We start from the raw sequence: 22595 nt of genomic DNA, 5'->3' as shown, positions 1-22595 counted from the left end.
GAGCTTTAGCATTGATCCCAGTGACTGTTGTGTTAGAAACTTGACCAGTTTCATATCTGACACCACTCTGCAGCCCTCTTCAGACCAGATACTGCAATCAACAGTTATGTGGAGGGGGCAGGTGTTCTTGGGGGTGCTCTTATACATGCATTACGGCAGTTAGCCATGTTCAGTGCAGCTAGCTTTTTCAGTTTGCTCATCGACAATAGTTAGCACATGAAGAAGAAAAAGAAGAAGTTTGTTTTTCTGTTGGCATCATGGCAGAGCCTGGAAGTAAAAATAAGAGAATAATGCTAACAGCGAGATAAGAGAACCCTCTAGAACCCCCCCCCCCCCCCCCCCCAAAAAAAAACTGTTAAGTGAAGTTATCAAATATGAAACTTTTGAACATTTTTTAAACTTTAAAACTCCACTTTGGTCTACAAAACGCAGTAACTGGTTTCTTTTCATTAAACATGGATTATTTACAGTCTGATTATTCACAAAAACCTTTGTTTATACATTCATTAAAGGGAGACAGGAGTCGGAGCATTACCTGCTGGCTGGGGGGCGTGGCCTGGGGTGGTGGTCCAGTTGGGGGGGCATGTCCTCCACTACTCAGCACCACAGGCATGCTGGGAGACGTACTTCTATGGTGGGGGCTGAATGAATCCTGCCAGAGCACTTCTTTCCTCTTCAACACACACACACTGCTCATTCCACCACAGCCTGTCAAAAAGAGAGGGACACACACACACACACACACACACACGTTTTAACATACCAGGTTGATGAAAGCAAAACTACAGTCAATTTTAGAGAAATTCACACAAAGGCTCTGAGTTTATTTATTTTTTTCATTGCACGGGAGCTGGAATCAGGCCTCAAATCACGACCAACAGAGGAGGCAGCTGAAGTAAAGACCTGTTTATTAATTGATCTCAACAGTATTGGCAGTTAATTTAATTATTTTTTTAAACTGAGCTCAAATGACTCATTTAGAAGGAGAGGGTGTTTTCTTTCATTTCACCAGCATAAAGCAGGTGGAAAATCCAAAACATGTGAAACACTAGCTACATTTTCTCCTCAACATGTCACTTTCTGGCTGATTTGGGGTGGAAATCAGCCGACTGTGAGTACATTAAAAGGATGATTGAGACACGAGGTCATTCTGAAGCTACGGCTAGTGGCAAAATATTTGCAAGAGAGCTTGAAAAGGCTGAAATGTTCCTTGCATGAGTCACAGGGCACGGATCTTCTATTGCTTAAATTTTCTAACATGTTCAAAAACCTTTTGTGGAAACACTCCCGCTCTAAAAAGTTTGTCATTGTTTGCATTTGGAGCTGATTCATTTCTAGTTCAACAGAAATGTGAGACAACTTTGAGAGGAGTTTGTGACCAATAATAAACAGGCTTTATAACATGCAGCAGCATGTATTCACATAAACCAGTAACTCTTATCACTGAACACAAGACTAACTAATTAGTCAGGACTAATTCACTAATGAGTCTTAACAAGCGTCAATTATGCGTCACGGTGCTGAACACCAACACAAACTAAACAGGATAAAACAATTTAAACATTATAAAACACAATGGAACTTACTTTTGTACTCATAAAACGCACACAGGACAATAATAAAGGTAAGTCTGCTATTTTTCTGCAGATTGCAGCGCAGGCAGCTAACGCCGGCGCAATGATACGTTCAGGGATGCTCGGAAATTCGACAGTTTGCATAACGGCGACGTGAAACACAAACCAAACAGTATAAAACCATTTAAACATCATTAAACATAATGGAACTTACTTCGTGACTAAAACAGCATACTGAATAATAGGAAAAGTGTCGTATTTCAACAGACTGTAGCGCAGGAGCACACAGAGAGAGCGCATAAGGAGCAGCTAATGCTAGCACTAGCTCCAGCAAAGAAGCGTTCAGGGACGCTCGGAAATATGGCAGCTGACAGAAAGGCTTTCAGATAGGATCGACTCTCGAGTTTTATTCTGATTCTTAATAAATCGCGATTCTGATTTCAGGCACCTCTAATAGTAATACTGGTAATGGTCAGCATGACATATTAAACACTTCAAAGGTTTCAAAAGTTTTAAATAAAATAAACTATGTGCTTTGAATCGGTCCAGGCAACCACCCATCTTCCTGGGACTTGGGCTCCGTATAGCCGGTATACGGTTGATATGATATAAATTTAGCCACCGGTAGACATTTTGACACTACTAGTTAACCGCAACAGTGCAGAAAAGTTGTCAAGCTGCATTTAGCTCTAGACAAAACACAGCAGCAGCGCAAAACATGTAAAAGAAAACATGCTTATTGAGGAGACGGGGTAACGTTAATTGTACGGACCTGGATTGTGTTAAAGGAGTCAAATGCTGAGCAGAAAACATCCTCAGTAAAATATTCTGGACAACAGTAAAGTTGTATCTGTCTTAATAGCTTGTTGATGCTAATTCCCTTAAACGCCATTTGTTTTATTTACACGATTCACACACAGGCTTTCTGACTTTTGGGACATCTGTGACTTAGTTTAAATGGCATTTTATAAATTTACAAGTATTTGTTCTTCTGCTGCCATGTAGCTGGTATGTGAGCATAAAAAAATTGTCATTTTGACATGTATAAGCGGAAGAAAAGAATATATCATGATATATATCGTTACCACACATTAGGGCTGCAACAACGAATCGATAAATTCGATGAAAATCGATTACTAAAAGCGTTGGCAACGAATTGCGTCATCGATTCGTTGTGTCGCACAACTCTTTCAAAAGCGCCCCCCCTTCCCGCCCGCCGTTGCGCGCAAACCAGAGCAAGTCAGATCAGCGCGAGGGAGAGCCACAGATCAGCACGAGGGAGAGCCGGCAGATCAGCGCGAGGGAGAGCCGGCAGATCAGCGCGAGGGAGAGCCGGTACCGGCAGATCAGCGCGAGGGAGAGCCGGTACCGGCAGATCAGCACGAGGGAGAGCCGGTACCGGCAGATCAGCGCGAGGGAGAGCCGGCAGACTTGCGCTGCTGCGAACCGGTTCCGCATTGTTGTGCAACGATCCAGGCAGCTGCTTCCAGCGCACGGTCCATTCTCAAAGTGGCGAAACCAAAAAACTATAATTAGCACACGATCGTTCATGTCCGCACATGTTCTCTATTTTGTCTTATTTGTGCCTGAAGCGCGCTACTGCGGAGCTCATCACCTGTGCTGTGGTGATGTCACCTCACGCAGCATCGAAAACGCGCTCTCCTCTGTGTGGTCAGGAGATCCCTTTGATCTGCTCAAAAGTAACTGATGAGGTGAAAAGGTAAGAATCCAGGCAACAGATTTTCTGGAGAATTAAGAGGAGATGCAGGAAGATGAGAGACAGACAGGACAGGAAAATAGTTAAATAAAAACAAGAAAACAAAACAAAGTGTTGAAAAGTCAAATGTAGGTAGATTTATCTCCACGACACGTTTTTACCTGTATAAAACAATAAGTTATACACATGTCATATTTATACATCTGATACAATTCAGATCACCTTCAAAACTCAGTCACACACCCAGGGCCGTTTCAAGACATTTTGGGGGCCAAGGCAAAATGCCCCCCCCCCCCCATAACTGGGCTCCCCAGAAGCCTCTGTGTAATTCATACCCTCTCCAGTAGTATTAGTTATACAGTTTTTATAAAAGCCCCTCAGACATTACTGACATGTTCTAATATTATCAGATGAAAAACTAAATTATCAGACATGCTGTCTCATCTGCTTCTTTTCTAAACTTTTAAGTAACAAAACCGTTTGAAAGCCACTATTTGTGGATTCTCTGAAAGTTTCCATGGAGTGTGTGACAACTTATTTTTTCATTGATTCTATCGTCTAATCTCACCGCTGAAACAAGCACCCTTAATAATCTGTGCACAGGAAGCTTACCGATGCTGTAGTAAAACAAAAGGTATAATAATTTATTATTAATAAAACCTTGTTGCAGCACTAAAGCAGAAAAATTAGATTTTGCATTAAATATGCAAAATATTTACATATGAATTGTTTTAGAGCCCTTTTATTGGCAGAATCTGATATTAATTTAGTTCTTACAAAAAATGGGTCCCAACATGGTTTGTGTGGCGTTGCCATAGTGTGACGTCATAGGCACAGATCCCCTGTCCTCTTGTTTGGAAATGGAAATATGATCACCCTGTATTAAACAAACTGTCCACCCGGGCTTTTGCGCTGCACAGAGACGCTTCGCTGCCTACGACTGAACGTCAGTTGAGAGTCAGTCTCATGCAGACTGACCAATGAAGAGAGGGCCTCAAGTTAAGACCCTCTCCTCATTGGTCAGTCCACACGAGGTGGGTCAAAGGTTACTCTGGGCGGGTTACGTGTTGTCAGGCATTCAAGCATTGAGTATATTTACTGCATATTACAGTAAAATATTCTGTATGTGACCACATTATGGTGATCCTTGGGTCGTGATGATGGAGCCCTTGAATATTGTTGCCCAGGGTACAACAAAGTGTTAATCTGGCCCTGGTTCCGCTGTCACATTCCAGCAGAAACTGGTTGATCACACCGGGGCCAGACTACTAGCATGTGGTTTTACAACCACAATGTCCTCAGAAGCAAAACGCTTTTAAAAGGGAGGGAGGAGTCCTAACTGTTGCTGCAGGCGTGTTGTGTGAGAGTGCAGTTATATACTGGTTAATATATTTTTGGGTTCAGTTGCTTTCATGTGGCCTAATGTGAGTCTATATGGGATCATTGGAATGATCAGCAGCATTTCTTGATGAGACTTTATGGCAGTTGCCCAGGGCATCATCGCAAGGAGGATGGCATTCATTTACTTTTGCTTTATTTGGTATTTTTTCAGTCATTTTTGGAAATAGTGATCAATTTTGATTAATTCACAGCCTATGTTTAATTACATTTAAAATAAATGTCAACAGATGAGATCAAACAAAACAGATGAGAATTGCCCTTAAGCTGTTTAACTTGGACCAAGCATTTTAGGTCACAGATAGATGTAGCTTAGGGTCTCTGTCTATACACCTTATAAGACAATTTAGGTGATGGCATGTTGTTTTTCTGCTATTGAACTGTTTTCTAATAATGTTGTGTTAAATAAAGTGAAGGAAGGAGAGAAATAACGTTTCCCTAGCAGTTTTTAAAAATTTCCCCATGTAATCCGATTAATCGATTAATCGTGTCGAGACCCCATCCGATTAATCGATTATCCAAATAATCGTTTGTTGCAGCCCTACCACACATACTTCAAAATATATCACAATACAGATTTTAGACCATACTGCCCATTCATAATGTTAATTATGCATTGTTTGTGCGTTAACAGTGCATACTGTTCATGTGTTACTCTCACGTAATTTTATGCATTTTTGGCCTAGCATTCTCACAATAGTGCAACACTTGCACGGTCAATGACAAAAGTGAAATTGAACGCACACGTGCAGTTGGAGCAGACCCAGTTACAACAACTATCAGCACTGCGATAGCGGTTTAAGTCCTCTGTGTGGGAATATTTTACTGAAATTCAGAAGCATCCTCCGCCATATCTTTCATGCCTGCAACCCTACTGCAAATGTAGACTATTCACCAGTTTAGTGGTATGTAAAAAATTAATATAACAAAAATAAACACCAGTTTTCAATATGAACCGGTATACCGCACCGGCGTTTTACTCCCTACATGACCTGGCAGCATACACAACGTGTATTTGCAGTGGTGTGTGTACCACTTCTGTGCAATTACAAGAGAAAATTAGCATATTTTCCTGCAAAGTTATTTGCAGAAAATTGCTATCCCAGTGAGATTGTTGAAGAACCGTCCTAGCCCCAATCAGAAGTTTAGAATTTGAGTTCTCGGTTCGGACAGGAACCCTGCTTTAGAGGTAAAGAGAAGAGCCCTGCACGAGACAGTTTTAATACCGTTCCCGCCAATATTTTTGTCCAACCTCGCCTCCACCTGCATCTAGAGCACATGTGTCAGACTCAAGGCCCGCGGAGCATTTTTATGTGGCCCGCGAGATAAATATCAAAAATATATTAAAACTGGCCTGCTGGCCGATTTTACCGCAAAGACTTCAACTCCCATGATGCTTTGCTGCGTTAGCTCGGAGCCGACGCGCCCCCTCCTTTGTGTTTTTTCCAGCGCCTGCTGCCGGTGTCTGCAGCTCCGCTGTCTCGGACAAACTAATCACTCCTCTCACTCAGCGCCGAGTTCACTCAGCTGTTTTCTGACGCTGAAGCCCAGAAACGGAGATTCTAGCCGCTCAGTAATGTGTTCACGACTGAAAGAGAAAGTTTTCCAACTAACGTCCAGACAGAGCCGATATAACTCCAGCGAGCAGCAACACGCTCAAACCAGCACAGCTCCGTGGTTGTGTTTCCTCCCCGACACACAACAACATGGTCAAGCTGCTCAGACATGTTCATCAGCACAAACCTATGTGAGCACCTGTTGTCATCTAATGTTGTCATTATTGTGATGAAGATGAACAAAACAACAGGAGTCTCCTCCTCAGCTCAGATCAACCCCATGATGCAGGTATCTGGCTGGAACAGGTGAGCATCACAGTAAACCAGTGGAGCAAACTGAGCTTTAAATATGTTGGTTTTATGCTCTTTTTCTGCTCCAAAACATGAAAGTTAACAGGTGAGATGTTGCATTTTCATTTAAGATGAAATAATATTTTTATTTTGTTGTTGGCCCGTGAAAAAAGATTTAACCTACAGTAAACAGGAAGTGAAAAGGCTGCAGATAGATGAATAGAATAGAAAATCCCTTTATTGTTCCTCAGTGGGGAAAGCTAGACGTCACAGCAGCGATGACACGTATTACAGGAGAAAAAAAGGAGAATAAAAAATAAGAAAAATGAATAAACAACAAGAAAACATAAATCCTGAATAGACTTTAAAATGCTGATTAATGAATACCACTGATGCCTTTTATCTAAAACTGACTTGCTCGTGTGTAATTTGGTTATTCCACATTCAGTGTTAATGCAGAAATAAGTTTGTTTCCTAATTTAAAGGTTCAAAATTGCATATATTTTGATAAAGAAAATGTGCAAATTTACCGTCACTTTTTCAAAAAATATTAAGTTTGGCCCTCGACTCCGTCCCAGAGTTTCATTTTGGCCCCGTGTGAGTTTGACACCCCTGATCTAGAGTGTGGATGTTGTGGTTGTAAAAATAGAACAAGGTTTCCAGCCGTCGGGATGCAAAGGTCGCTGCCGATAAGTGAATTTTTTTTATTCGCGTACATCTGTTGTGCTTCAGCTAAACTCACTCTGGTTTTAGATCTTTTCTGGTTGCTCCTCTTCTGAGCACGTTAACAACTTCAGGGCTCAGAAGCAGCTGCTTGACTTGCCGAGTCCGCCATTTTCCACAGTGCCAGCCTTGCTGCACCAAGCTGACTGTTTGGCAGCCCTCAACGATGCCCTCTATTGGCTGGTAGATGTAACATATGCATATCCGTCAAAATAAATATGATTTTTTACATTAAAATATAGCTTTAAATGAAATACTGTGTCTTCATTCGGCCCACCTCTTAATGCCCTGTGGCGGTATTTTTTAAAAATACATATTTTTATTAAATAGTTCCATGTTCAACCTTTAATGAAATAAAATTAGGTACTTTACAATTAAATACGCTAATTTGCACTGTTTTAATGCAAGAAGAAAATGCTTTTCATCATATCAGAAATTCAGTCCTTTTGAGTTTTATACATTCTTTTCTTTTAATCTCACTTCTACTCTCCATCCAACACACAGATCTTGGGACTTGTAGCATAATTTTAGCCATCTGCTTCCAAACGCAATAGCCAGCACCAGTGGAACTTGCATTGGCTGTTGTGAACTTCCTGTGCCAACAGAGGACTCCGTTAACGTTAGCCCTACTCTCAATCCTACCAACAATCTACGGATCCCTGGTCTATTGTTAGCTGTCCATTCCCGCCTGCAGCACGCTTACGGCCACCCACTTCCACGAGACCCCAGTACCAACGCAACGCTCTATGGATGGAAACTACTATTCAAATTAAAAACGTGACACATGTTATTTCTGCTTTTTTTAATCATGAATTTATTTAGCTATAGTTCAGAATAAAATTTTAGAAATGGGGGACTTTGTATTTAAGTCTAAAGTGTATAAAATGGTACAACAACCAGTGTTGGGAGTAAAGCCGTTTAAGTATAACACCGTTTCTAACGGCGTTCTTTTATAGGTAACGGAATAATCTAATTAATTACTTTTCCCGCCGTTGCAACGCCGTTACCGTTACTGGGGACGGAAGGTTGTGCGTTACTATGTGCTTGTCGAACGTTGAGCAGCAGTGTGAGGCTTTCTGACCGCCACACTTCAGCTGCAGCCAGGGAGAGAGAGGTGTCGGTAACGCGCTTACAAACACGATGATGATTGGCCGGGTGGGCGGAGACCCTCACGGTCTCAGTCGCTGCATTCTGTAGACACAACGGGAATAACTCCGTTTAAAATAACCGCGTTAATAAAAAATATTTCTTTCTGTAACGAGCAAACTAATTAATTACCTTCTTCTTTTATCAAAACGTTGTTTCTGTTACTGATAAGGAAATGCGTGCGTTAAGCAGCGCGGTGTGTTGAAGCTGTCATCAGCTGATCAGGAGCTAAAGAGGCAGATGTTTTCATCCAAGAGCATCACGGCCCGTGAAGAACGAGGAAGACGTGATGAATATCTACGGCTGCAGACCCCCTGCAGATTTGTTATTGCAGCAGTGAATCTGCGGGTCTGCAGCCGTGCCCTTGGCGTGACAGCGGGACGTCCCGAAGGTCCACTCACCTGTTCACCGCTCAGACGTCCTGATCTTCTGCCTTCCTAGATCATCCAGCTGTAACCTGTTCCTGATCATGTCTTTAGTCCCGCTGTAACACTGATACATCTGTCTCAGACGGCATGGAGCTCAGGTGTTATCAGAACTACCTGTGTGTGTTTACCACCCAGCTTCAGCTCTTCTGTGGTTGGATCTGACCCAAGTTAGTAAATGTAAGTCCTCCATCAGATTTGTGCCTCTTCTAGTGTCATTTTAAAGGATATTTATTTATTTATTTATTTACTTATTTAACCGTTACTAGATTAGCAGCAACAGAAATGCTAGTAAAAACACACAATTATGTGAAGCTGGAAAAATTAGAATACTGTGCAAAATTACATTTATTTCTGTAATTTAACTAGACTGAGAGACCGTTTAAAGGCTCAGGAACCTTTACAGGTGTTTCTATTTGCAATTTTAAATTTTAGCTGATTGGGTTTTTGTTAAATATCACACAGTGACCTTTTAATAGTCTAGAATAGTGTAATGTTCCTGTTAGTAGTTCCTCCTGTTAAGTGCATATTTGTTTAAATTATTCAGGTTTATATAAAACATTTGGACATACATTTTATTATGTTCAGTCATTAGTCATTTATATTTTACTATTGTAGTAATTCTTGCATTCTTTAAATATGTTCTGGGAATTTTTATTGATTTGAAGAAAGCCTTTGATACAGTCGATCACAAAATACTTTTATCAAAAATGGAGAAGTATGGTATAAGGGAGACAGCTCTCAATTGGCTAAAAAGTTATTTGAGTAACAGAGCTCAGTATGTGCAGTTGGGCTATCACAAGTCTAGCTGTCTCGAAGTTCACTGTGGAGTTCCGCAAGGGTCGGTACTTGGCCCAAAGTTATTTCTGTTATATATAAATGATATTTACACAACTTCAAAATTATTTAAATTTATTATGTTTGCTGATGATACAAATATTTTGTGTTCAGCAGAAGATATACAGCAACTTATACTAAAGGTCCAGAATGAATTGAGTGAGCTTAAGAATTGGTTTGATAGAAACAAACTGTCGTTAAATGTCAGCAAAACAAAGTTTATGTTATTTGGAAATAAAAGAAGTAGTAAAGAAATCTATTTGACTGTTAATGAAATAGCCATTGAAAGAGTGTATGAAATTAAGTTTTTGGGGATATTGATTGATCATAAGCTCTGTTGGAAGCCATACATACAATATGTGTGTTCTAAATTAGCCAGAAGCATTGGAATAATAAATAAAACAAGATATTCTCTACCACAGAAAGCACTACACACACTTTATTGTACTATGATTCTACCATACTTATCATATTGTGTCGAAGTATGGGGCAATACTTATAAATCTAATTTATTAAAGATTTGTGTTCTCCAAAAAAGAGTGGTAAGGATAATTATAAATTCTGGATATAGAGATCATACAACTCCATTATTCTACAATTTAAGATTACTCAAATTTTTTGACTTAATTCAATTTAAAACTGTCCTTGTACCGTATAGGGCCATGATGGGTGTACTGCCGTGTAATTTGCAAAGGTTGTTTAAAACTCATGAAGAGGGTTATGAATTGAGAGGCGTTAAAAACTTCATTTTTCCATTATACCGAACAACTATGAAAAGTATGTGTGTATCTGTATGTGGTATCAAACTGTGGAACAAACTTGATGTGACTTTAAAATTATGTAAAAACATTAGATCATTTAAAATGTTGTATAAACAACTTATAATTGACTCATACATAAATAGCAAGTGATAAAAATGGTAATTGGCTTCAAATGGAATATTTTGTTTTTGTTGTTTATTGGTTTTGTTTTCTTTTTCTGTAGATTCTTGTGAACAATTGTTTTGTAACTGTCTTTTTATGTAGTAACTAGCAAGGTGAAGATAGAACGACCTGCATAAAGAAATTTTTTTTTTCTTTCAAATTTGTTAATGTGAGCAAATGTGATTTATTAACTGAATTGGGGCTGGACTAGATAAGCTTTTGCTTCTTCCAGTTCCCTCTCAAATGGTTTTATGTTATTGTATGTTTTGTATTGTTTCATTCAATAGCATATGTTTATCGTATTCCTCATTTAAAAAAAAAAAAAATTTTTTGTATGCACCAGGAATATGGGGGAGTGCATATGCAATTTCATGTTTTCGATGGTTTGAGATAAATAAATAAACTAAACTAAACTAAACTAAAAAAGTAACTAAGTAGTTACTTTTGTTGGTAATTAGTTACTTTTATGATCTTGTAACTCAGTTAGTAACTGAGTTACTTTTTTGACAAAGTAATCAGTAACTATAACTAATTACTTTTTTAAAGTAACGTTCCCAACACTGACAACAACCTGGTTCTCCGCCAATAAATACAAATCTTTGATCATTTAGAAGCCAAAAGAACCAGCATAGAGTTTGTTGTGCTTAGAGCTGGGCAATAAATCAAAAATGTATCGTTATCGAAATTTCTGACTTTTATAGAAATTATTTTTCCCATGTCAATAAATCTGATAATAAAAAAATTAAAATATGTGTAGGTTGGCAACAGTCATGTCCCTTTAAGACGCTGTACCGCCTCGAGTCACGTAAAAATGTGACTCAATGAAATACACGTGACAGCCCCGCCTAGTGGACAACTTTTGTTTCTGCGCATACCTGTAGTTATCGCCCATTTATCGTTAGAGTTAAAATCCTCAATATGCCATATCGCCCAGCCCTAGCTACAAAAATTATTTATAATATTTTGATGGAACTTGAATACAAAGTTCCATACGTTGAGGTCTTTCCTAGCGGTTGATGCATTTCTGCTTTCTTGCTTTTAATTCTAAACGTTTAGTCAAAATTCTGGCTTGGCCATCTCGTATGTACGTGACATGATTTACTGGGTGCACCTATTTCTAACTTCCCGATTTTACATATAAAAAAAAGAGTTTAGATATTTATTTTAAATAGATTTTTATAAAGAGGAGGCACAGAAGGACCTGCAAGAATGTTACTCAGTAAAAGTACAAACAACACGGACGATCAGAGAAGCAACCTCAGATTAAAGCTGCAAGCAGCGTCGTTCGGCCCTCGCAGCTCCGCGCCGCTCCGGCCTGGCCGGCAGCCCGGGGCACCAGGGCACGTCCGCAGAACACAAACGTCGACCACCCCAACACCAGAAACTGCTAACGGCCACCTTGTCCGCAACTCACCCTGACTCAGCATCCCCTTTGAGCCCACCATCATATTTTATGTCTCACCACTAGGGAATCCTCTATCTTTACCACACTGGTGGTGTGATGACAGTGACCAACTTTAATGCTATTCTGACCATGTTTTTTAAAGTTATCGAAGGATAACGTTATCTAGGTGGCGCTGTGACCAACTACAGAAAAGTCCCATTGAGGTCAGCTTTGGTGACATTATATAACATTCACCAACCGTTTGTGCCTCATTGGCTAAAGGGCATGATTGTTCATTGCCATATTCAGTTTCGGGCAAATCGGAGGCCGTTTGTGGAAGTTACAGTCAAATGTAAGGTCATGGCGTCACGCCAGCATTCACCATGGCATCAAAGCCCCTCCCTTTCTGGAAAGCTATCAGATCTGAATGGTCTTTAAAACATCATGAAGACACTGTATGACCTGAGTGTCATTTTCATTAAATTAGAGGGGACAAATATAGGCATTTCACCATAAAACAATAGACTTCCTGTTGTCAGGGGGCGGGGCTTAGGTGATGTCAGCTGTCCACATTGTCGTTATCTTGAGATGTGGTCAGTGATCACACAGACAAAGTTTGAATTAGATCTGATCATGCACATGGGAGTTATTAAGTCAAGTAATGTCATGGCGAAAGGTCAAAGTTTGAGGCTTAGCCACGCCCACACCTTTATACTTATTTAAAATCCGACGGTTGAATTTTTTCCCCTTTGACTTAAAAGTACATAGCATAAGTTTGAAGGTGATCGGTGTAAAGGGCAACGGGCCATCAATGTCCAAACAACGTGTGCGAAAACCACTAAATCGAGTACTTGGACCAAAATGGCCGACCTCCTGTGCGAAATTGCGCTTGGCTCCAAGAGACTTTTTTGTAGGGCCAGAGACCCTACATGAGTGTACCAATTTTCGTAATCCTCAGTCAAACCTTGTCTTGGGGCTGACAGTTTTAATGGTCCTAGTGGGCGCTATTTCAGAATATAGGCCACGCCCACAAATCTCAGATGCCCATTTCTATTGGGGGTTAGACTAGGATCACTCACCAGACATTTTGTGGCGATGTCACGATAATTGAAGAAATGAGAGGCAAACGTATTGCCATGACGTGATGGCGAATTTCGCCATGCTCCCAAAGCCTCGCCTTTTTTCAAAACCTGCCAGTACTGTAGACCAAGTGACCTCAACTTGTCAGCTGCTATTTACCAGAGATTCCAGGTGATTGGGTAAAAGGAGTCCAATAGGGAGCTGTGAAAAAAAGAGTGGCGTGGCGAAAGGTCAAAGTTTGAGGCTTAGCCACACCCACACCTTTATACTTATTTAAAATCCGACGGTTGAATTTTTTCCTCTATGTCTTAAGAGTATATAGCAGAAGCTCGAAGGCGATTGGTGAAAAGGGCGACGGAGCATCACTCTCCAAACAACGTGTGTGAAAACCACTAAATCGCGCACTTGGACCAAAATGGCCGACTTCCTGTGCGACTTTGCACTTGGCTCCAAGAGACTTTTTTGTAGGTCCTGAGACACCACATTATTGTACCAAATTTCGTAATCCTCAGTCAAAGCATGGCTTGGGGCTGACAGTTTTAATGGTCCTAGGGGGCGCTAATACAGAAAATAGGCCACGCCCACAAACTTAAGCTGACCTTTTCTATTGGGGGTCAGACTAGGATCACTCACAACAATGGTCGAGGTGATATCACGATAAATGAAGAAATGAGAGGCAAACGTATATCCATGGCGTGATGGCGAATTTCGCCATGCTCCCAAAGCCCCGCCTTTTTTCAAAACCTTCCAGTACTGGAGACCAAGTGACCTCAACTTGCCTGCTGCTATTTACCAGAGATTCCTGGTGATTGGGTAAAAGGAGTCCAATAAGGAGCTGTGAAAAAAAGAGTGGCGTGGCGAAAGGTCAAAGTTTGAGGCTTAGCCACGCCCACACCTTTATACTTATTTAAAATCCGACGGTTGAATTTTTTCCTCTATGTCTTAAGACTATATAGCAGAAGTTTGAAAGTGATTGGTGAAAAGGGCGACGGAGTATCACTCTCCAAACAACGTGTGTGAAAACCACTAAATCGCGCACTTGGACCAAAATGGCCGACTTCCTGTGCGACTTTGCACTTGGCTCCAAGAGACTTTTTTGTAGGTCCTGAGACACCACATTAGTGTACCAAATTTCGTAATCCTCAGTCAAAGCATGGCTTGGGGCTGACAGTTTTAATGGTCCTAGGGGGCGCTATTTCAGAAAATTGGCCACGCCCACCGGATGTTCACGTCAGATTTTTTGGGGGGCCAGACTAGGATCACTCACAAGAAGTTTCGTGACGACATCTTTAGAAATAAAGAAATGGGAGGCAAACGTAAGGCCACGGCGGTACGCCTTACTTCGCCGCGCCGCCACAGCCCCGCCCTCTGCCGAAAACTCCCATAAAGTGACGCCAAGCAACCCCCACTTGCCTTGAATTACCAGCTCCAAATTTGTGGTGATTAAGTGAAATGGGGCAATTTGGGATCTTTCACAGTAAAACTTGACCTTTTTGGTCCTGAGGGGGCGGGGCTTGTGTGATGTCATCAACCGACCATTCAATTTACTTTGTGGGTCGATGACAAATGACCACAGAAAGTTTGGTAACTCTATTCCATTCAATTATGAAGTTATAGCAATTTAAATTTTTTTGGCGAGTAGTCAAACTTTGAGGCCTGGCTCCGCCCCTTCAACATATACGAAAACTCAGAATCCTTATCTCATTTTGTTCGCCCATCCCTTCTGAGCAATTTTACACAATTTTTGAGACGATCGTGCGAAAAATGATCGAGCAATCCAATCAGAGACGGACCCTAAAAACGGCAAAAACGGCAAAAAATTGCCATTTCAACCCAAAATGGCCGACTTCCTGTTTGATATTGACCATGGTTGCAAGAGACTTTTCTGTGCGGACTGTTGAGTACTACAAGTGTACCAAATTTCATAACTGTACGATAAACTAAGCTTTATGGAGAGGGTTTTTTTTCACTTTGTAGGGGGCGCTGTTCAGCCATTTTCTTTGCGATTTTTTTGGGACCTTTAAAATATCAAATTTTTCACCAGGCCTGACAAGTGTGCAAAATATTGTGAGTTTTGGGGTATGTTAAGGTCCCCAAAAAGCTGTTCAAAGGGGGCACGGAATAACAAAAAATAATAATAATCAGAGCAAAAACAAGAGGCCTTCGCAGCGCTTTCGCTGCTCGGGCCTAATTAATGTTACTTAACAAAAAAAAAAAACCCAACCACACAAATGTAAAGGCCAAACAAGGAAGCGGCTCATTTTACTGCCAATTAGCGCGCCAAACTGCAAACATCGCTGCACCATGTGTTTTTAACAGAAGACAGTCGGTTTAACAGCGCTCACACCAAAAATCTACAAATAATTAGTTTTTATGCACAAAACACATCACAGGTCACTGATTAACAACAAGTCTCTAGTCCATGGTGTTCTTCGAGAACACATCTGCAGATTATTGTTGTCCATAACAGGGATAAATTATTTACTCAGAATGAAACATTTGTAAATAAATACTCTTTAGACTTGAAAGGAACTCCAGCTATGAGGACGTGTATGCCCTAATAAGACACAAATTTTCTGTTGTACCAAACTATGTTGTTAGAAACATGCAAAATATAGCCATTTAATTTTAAATCTGTAATATTTAGTACATTTTTGACATACGTAGGACGCCATGTTTTCCGCACGCGATGCACTCTGGGGACGATGACGCATATTGGTTGCTCTTGGAAGAATAGCTACTGACGCTAGTGTTTGTTTAACGCGTTCACCGTATTAATAATTAAGTAAAATGCCGCATTGTGCTGCTTTTGGATGTCATTTCCGGTGAAAGGGCAACAAGGGGAGTGATGTGAGTTTAAAATGGTAAATGGCCTGTATTTGATATAGCACCTTCTAGAGTCCTGGAACCCCCCAAGGCGCTTTATAACACAATCAGTCATTCACCCATTCACACACACATTTACACACCGGTGGTGATGAGCTACGATGTAGCCAAAGCTGCCGTGGGGCGAGCTGACAGAGGCGAGGCTGGCGAGCACTGGTGCCACCGGTCCATCAGACCTCCCCCACCAGGCAAGGTGGGTTAAGTGTCTTGCCAAAGGACACAGCGACAGACTAAGCGGGGCTCAAACCTGCAACCTTCCGATTACGGGGTGAGCTCTTCACTCCTGTGCCACCGTTGCCCACTTTACACAGCTTTCCCACTGGCAAGAAGAGGAGAAAGCAGTGGGAAGATGCCTGTGGACGGACACAACTTCCCAAAGATCCGCGGCTGTGTTCCCAACATTTTTCTCCTGATGCGTTTGAAGCTTACAGTCGACCACAACCCCTTAAAGAGCTCACCAGAGCGCCTGGGTATAAGAGAAGATGGAAACTAAATGCTTTACCGACCATTTTCCCACACAAGGAGCCTAAATGCCCGCGGAGGGACAAGAGACGCTGGACGCTCTCCTGAGCCGACAACCTGCTCCTGCAGCTGCCGCTTCGGTCATGTTCAGCGAACCATCGGACACGCCACTCGTCGCGGACGGAGCTGAACATTCATCTCTCCCGTCAGTAAAACAAGCAGCAAGTGTTTACCGGTAACTTCTGATGACAAAAATGTGAGCTCTTGACAACAAACTCTCTCCCTCGCGTTTACCGCGGAGAAGCATTTGCCGCACACGCACCACCGGTGTTGTCCTGCACTCGCTTCATCCCGCCCTTCTTGCTCTTCATTTTGACGCCCGTTTTGTGAAACATGGTCAGTGACGTCCTCATTAGTGTTTCACTCTGGTTCAAATTGAAAAGGCTGAACAGATGACACGTTCATGTCGCTGAACAGTCAATACAGGGTCGCAAAGCCGGACGGTGCAACCAAGGTACAACCACGGGACGTCACTACCCAGAGTGCATTGCAACGCCAACAACAATGGCGACCTACGAGTTAAACTACTTTTACAAATTTTATAAAAATGAAGACATTAAGAAGGTTTTTCACACCACTTTAATATAACTGTAACTAACATTTATCTTAAGAACCACAAGGTTTTGAAACGTGGGTTCCTTTTAAAGGGATACACCAGTAGTCCTTTATTTCAACGAAGTGGAGTAACACTGCAATGCATGAACATCTACCTTTGGATTTATTATCATTTTCGCACTAAAAGTGTACCCAAACAAACATGCTGCTGGTGAGTTGCGTAATTTGAAAAAACAACCCTATCTCAACATGTGTGCACTTTGGAGATTGCTTTGTTTTGCAAGGCATGGAGTCAAACTGGGGGCTGTCATTTTGAAAGGGTCAGGGGTGGATTGCCCCATGCAATGCAAAAAAAATAAAAACTCAGTGATGCTCGAGAGCAATCAGACAATAAGTGTAGTATTATTTCTATTTTACAGCCTCTCCTTACCCAACAAGCTCTAATCTCTTAAAATGAGCAGTTTCACATTAGTGTCCCTACAGGCCAGGGGGAAATGACAAGCAGTCCAACAGTTATTGCCTTTGCGGGAGCCTGTCTGACATGAACGCACCAGCTTTCCCCGAGTCTGCTAAACCCGCAAAACACACCAGCGACCCTCAGCCAGCTGATCAGCTCTAATAATAATATTTAAAAAAGCATCAACTAAAACCCAAACCTGCTCTCAGATCGCTCACATATGCGGTCCTGTCTTTGTTTTCTCTTCCACACTGCAATCGGCAACGAGGAAATGTTAGCCGATCATTCCAGAGCTGAGAAACACCCGGAAATACACCACAGCACGTTCATTCCGCCAAACACGAGCGCTTGCGAGCTCCGGCACCCGGAAACGGGCACAGTCCCACCGTCTTAACGGGGGTTAATCATTCATTACGCGGCGATCAGTCCACCGCACTCCGGGCACAGACAGACAGGGGTGTGACAATACCAACCTGCAGCTAGCAGCTCGTTACGTTGGCTGTCTCTACAGAGGCCACTCTGACAAGAATAACTAGCATAAGCCAAATGGAATAATAGATGTTTCCAGGGAGCGGTAAGAGGCGACTACCGGGGACTACTTCCGATGCACCCGCGTCCACTCACCCCGGTCAGGGGTCTTGTTATGGAAGGTTCACTGCCCGTGTCTACCAACAATAACACGGCCTCCCGTCACAGGCTCGAGCCGGCTGCCAAACACGGGCTACGTTCCTAGCAGAAACCTCCACCAACATTAGCATTTTGTCACCAACAAACACCCCGGGGTCTCTACTCCTCTGCCGACCCAACACCCCCACGGGTCCCGCTGACGCGAAGGCTAACAAAAGCCCCAGAGCAGTCTGGAGCGGAAGACCGACAGGAGGGGAGGAAGGAGGCAGGCAGCAGAAAGAAAAGGCTGCCGCTCCAGCCTCACAAAACATCCCCGTTCAACCGCTCTCTACGCCGCCAAACCTGTAATATCCACGTCGATGCGTTAAAAACTCGTGTTTAGTGCGACCGAACAAGGAGAAGAGGGGGTACGTACCGGCGGAGGGGGTGGATGGTTGCGGATTTCGGCCCCAGTTTGTCTCTGACACCCCAGGATTTCACTCCGACAACATGGCGGCTCGACGGAGGAGCGGACAGCAGCGCAGCATGACGGGAAGGGCTGCGAGGGAGCGGAGGGTTCATTGCGTTTATGGCAGGCCGTTGTAGCACATAATAAGACCGCGCTCATCTTTGGTCTACTTGGTGAATTATCTCAGTATCAAGCCCTACAGTCCAATAACGTAATTTATTTTCGAAAAGTAAACAACACTTATCAAAATGTGCATTTTTGTAGTAAAACTATACGTTTTATAACTATACAAGGCTTTTGCTTAGTGTTCACAATATTTCATACGTAGAATTTCATTCTAGTGATAAAAGTATCTTATTTTATGTTGAATTGTCTAAGGTTTATTATTTTTATCTGTGAATAATGTTCTTATTGCTACCCTTTATTGCGATTATGTCTGAAAAAGTTTCTACTATACCTGAATTGGGATATGTAATTTATGAAAATGTTGTTTATGAGAGTACAATTAATAAAAAATATCTCTTCTTTTTCGTTTTGATATCCTAATTAAACGTATGACTTCTACATTTGGGATATTAGGTTCTTTGGGAAGTACAGCTGGACGTCTAAAAACTAATAATTTAAGTAGAAAATTACGGTGTTCTGTAGAAAATAGTTCTGTCCTGCGTAACTGAATTTGTGTCGTTGAAACATTCATTTTGATTAAAAAGAGTTACAATAAAAGTGGGTCGTGAAGTTCTCGGTTTTGTATTATATGATAAACCTGCTTGCCTTAACCGTAATGGTCCCTTTGTTAACTGTTGGTGTGTGAGTTAATTGTTTTGTTTGGCGTTTTTGTTGTGATTTGTGGTGTGACGTCATTCACAAAACTGTTACGTAATTTTAATTATCCTTTGAACAGTTTGATTACATGTTGTTAGATGCAGACAAAAAAATTATTATAATTTCGGAGCAAGCTGCGTCTTAAATCAGAGATCTGAATAAAACCAGATAAAGGACAGTTGTTGTAGGCCATCTTTCTTCATGTTGTTGTTACATGACTTCGTCAAGGGACACTACACAAAGCAACGGGGATCTCGACGGTAAAGGGGTTTCTTGTAGCCATGGAAACGTGCTGCTCCGCACGCGCGCACACACACGTTCCTTCAGCGTGACTCCCGGACGCTCCGTTTCATCTCCGGAATGCAAGCGGCCGGTGTGAGAGGGATGTTGCCGGACCGGGCGAACGGAACTCGTTATGGTAATTAAGTTTAAGCCTCACATTCAACAAATAAATGGTTAAAGTAATTTAATTATGGTCTCTGTTTGAATTTATTTTATTTAGAACACACTTTTATCTATATAAAACAATTTATAATCAAATAGTTTATAGATATTTTTATCTATAGAAACATTTTCCATTTAAATATCTTACTTTCACTTTGAAAAACCTGACTTGATGCTACTTTTATCAATATTTGTTGTATTTTGTTTAACAACAAGCTTATCTCAGTTCATGATCATAAATAATGTTAATTGTAAATAAAATAAATCAGATATTTTCTACTTTTATCTGATTTTGTTTAATTTTGTGACAAAATAATTTAATTTTTTTTTTCATACACTGGCAGTGAGACAAAATAGCCTGAAGATGACGGAAGTCATCTAATGTGTGATTTATTATTTAAACTTCTCAAAAAGTTTGCTTCTACTCAACTTTCCACATTTTATTATTATCATATTTATGTGAGATACAGATGTTATACACAGATGTCCTCCACACTGGTCTAATGTCAAGTTCTCTATTATTTTGCATGAAAGATTACTGTTCAAAGGTAAAAACAAAATATTATTAATTCACTTTCTTTAACTTAAATCCAAATATTTAGGTATTGTTGTTATTTTGTAATCACACAATATTACATGCACTTTATTTCTTAAATGTTCATGTTAGGGCTGCACAATATATCGTAAATATATCGTTATCGCAATATCAGCACGCACAATATGCATATCGCAAAGAACAGATAAACATTGCAATGAATGGTCAGCTCAAATGTTTACTACACATGACGCATTCTGTCAATTAAACGGAAGCACGATGCTTTTTTAACAAATCAAATAGAGCTCTTCACCCATTTGGCCAATTGGGTGGGTTCTCATAGGTTAGAGTCCCGCCCCCAGGGTGGACGGCACTTCATTTTGATGGTTAGCAAACACCTGAGTTAGCTTAGTTCTGCACTTTCTGCTGATTCTGCTTTTCCCGGGATCCTCTGATCCCCTTTTCTTGTTCATTTTCTTTTCCCTTTCCTCACATCTTTTGCTTTTCTCATTTTTATGCTTTTTTAATTTCTTTGTTTTTGATTGTTTTTGTTCCCGAGCCAAGTTTTTATTTATCGCAAGTAATATCGTCACCGCAATATTAATCATTGTTATCAAATATATTACGTTTTCCTAATATCGTGCAGCCCTATATTACATTAATGTTTTAATATGTATACTGTATTATTATTTTCGCACTCGGTGTAATAAACATGTCTGTAGATGATGACAAAAGTCACATTTAATGTAGAAAGTGTATTTTTATTATTTCAAACTTCACTTTACACCCTTTAAGGTCCACCCCCATACCTGTCTCCCTTATTCCTTCCTGTTTCACTTCTTACCAACAAAAGCCTCTCGGACCGTAATGTCGGGACTAATATTTCTGAGTTGATGTGATTAGTGAGACGATATGAAAGTGGGCGAGAATTGAAGAAGAGAACAAGAGAAACAGGTAGAAAGTAAAAACCTGACTTGTCCCACCCTCCCAGTTCTTTTGGTAAATGGAACCAACAGAACAATAACTGGTTGGTTATTTACATGCACAGTGTTCCCACCACCCCCGCCCCACCCCCGGACACACTAAGATCTCATCCCAAAGCCACCTTAATCAGCCTGGGTCTGAATACTAAAGTAAAATTTTTCTTCTTCTGGGACTAATTCAATTGTTGAAAGTTTAATTAAAAGTGATCAGAATTAATATTTGTCACCAAGAGTAACAAAAACTAACAACTACATTATAACGGGTCTAATTTTGCTCTAAAGAAGTAAAAATGCCCCCCTGCTGCACATAGACCCTCCACCAGGGGGCAGTAGACATGCGTAGGACTGGAAATGACAGGTTTGTGATGAAGGTACTAATCCTGAAGCTCCATCTGGATGCTTTGAAGTCAGAAATGCTTGGATGATTAGTGACAATAATCCAAACTGGATTAAGCAAACGGATTTATATTAAACCTGGAAATAATCCCACCAGAAGATCTTTGTTTCCACGTTAAACTACAGCTGTTCTTGAGATATTTATTTATTTAGAGTCCCACACACCAACCCGTGACATTTATTACCTATTAGAGCGCCACAAACCGCGATCAAAATAGTCTAAACCGGAGGTTTGTGGAGACCTTCCGCTGCGAGAGGTTTCACAAAATATCAGATCTTTGGTTTTGGTGCAAAAACGTCAACTGGAAATAACAGTAATTGCACACCAGACCGACACTTTGATGTCCCTTTCTGTTGTGTTTCACTGATCAACAGGTTGGTCTGGTGGAAAAACAATCATCAGCATTGTTTTTGATGGCCCAGGAGGAGAAAGGTGAAAAAAGATGGCTTTGGGAGGAGGAAATTTTTTAGACTGCTCTAGTTTGACATCACCACGTTCTAAAACGACAACAGATACTCTGTTTGATGTGTGACCCCCCCCCCCACCCCAGAACACACAGGCACAAACACACCGACCGACCCCCACCTCCTAAAAAATAAAAATAAAAAAATCACAGGGGCACAAAGTGGTTAGAGTCCAGGGTACAACCACAAAGCACCGGCTTGGAATTGTAGTCAGAACACACACACACACACACACACACGCACACACACACACGGATGGAGTGTTTAGAGCCGGCAGTTCAGTGGACTGTATCTTCTGCGATATGACCGACATCTCCCAGCTCCTGTCCTCGTCGCGTCTGGCATGCTGGTTCGTCCCTGAGCTCTGTACATTCTTTTCAGGGCTGTATTTTCATCTTACA

General features: G+C 41.2%; 1 protein-coding gene across 3 annotated transcripts in view; it reads right to left on the bottom strand.

Moving 5' to 3' along the window:
• The window catches only part of pum1 (pumilio RNA-binding family member 1), a 34987-nt gene extending 16353 nt beyond the window's left edge, over positions 1-18634 (bottom strand). The window contains exons 1-2 of one of the 3 annotated variants that reach the window (XM_054745295.2): positions 18517-18634; positions 536-708 (exon numbers count right to left, since the gene is read on the bottom strand). In XM_054745295.2, coding sequence (XP_054601270.1) covers positions 536-697 — 162 coding nt within the window. In that variant the 5' untranslated portion in view covers positions 698-708; positions 18517-18634. Of the gene's footprint in view, positions 1-535; positions 709-3189; positions 3310-17673; positions 17758-18516 lie in introns of those variants that run through there. The other 2 variants (XM_070547544.1, XM_054745296.2) reach the window with 2 other exon arrangements.
• Between the last annotated feature and the right edge of the window lie 3961 nt (positions 18635-22595).

This window comes from Nothobranchius furzeri, chromosome 19 (genome assembly GCF_043380555.1).
Source record: "Nothobranchius furzeri strain GRZ-AD chromosome 19, NfurGRZ-RIMD1, whole genome shotgun sequence".
Lineage (NCBI taxonomy): Eukaryota > Metazoa > Chordata > Actinopteri > Cyprinodontiformes > Nothobranchiidae > Nothobranchius > Nothobranchius furzeri.
This window is presented reverse-complemented; position numbering and strand designations above follow the sequence as displayed.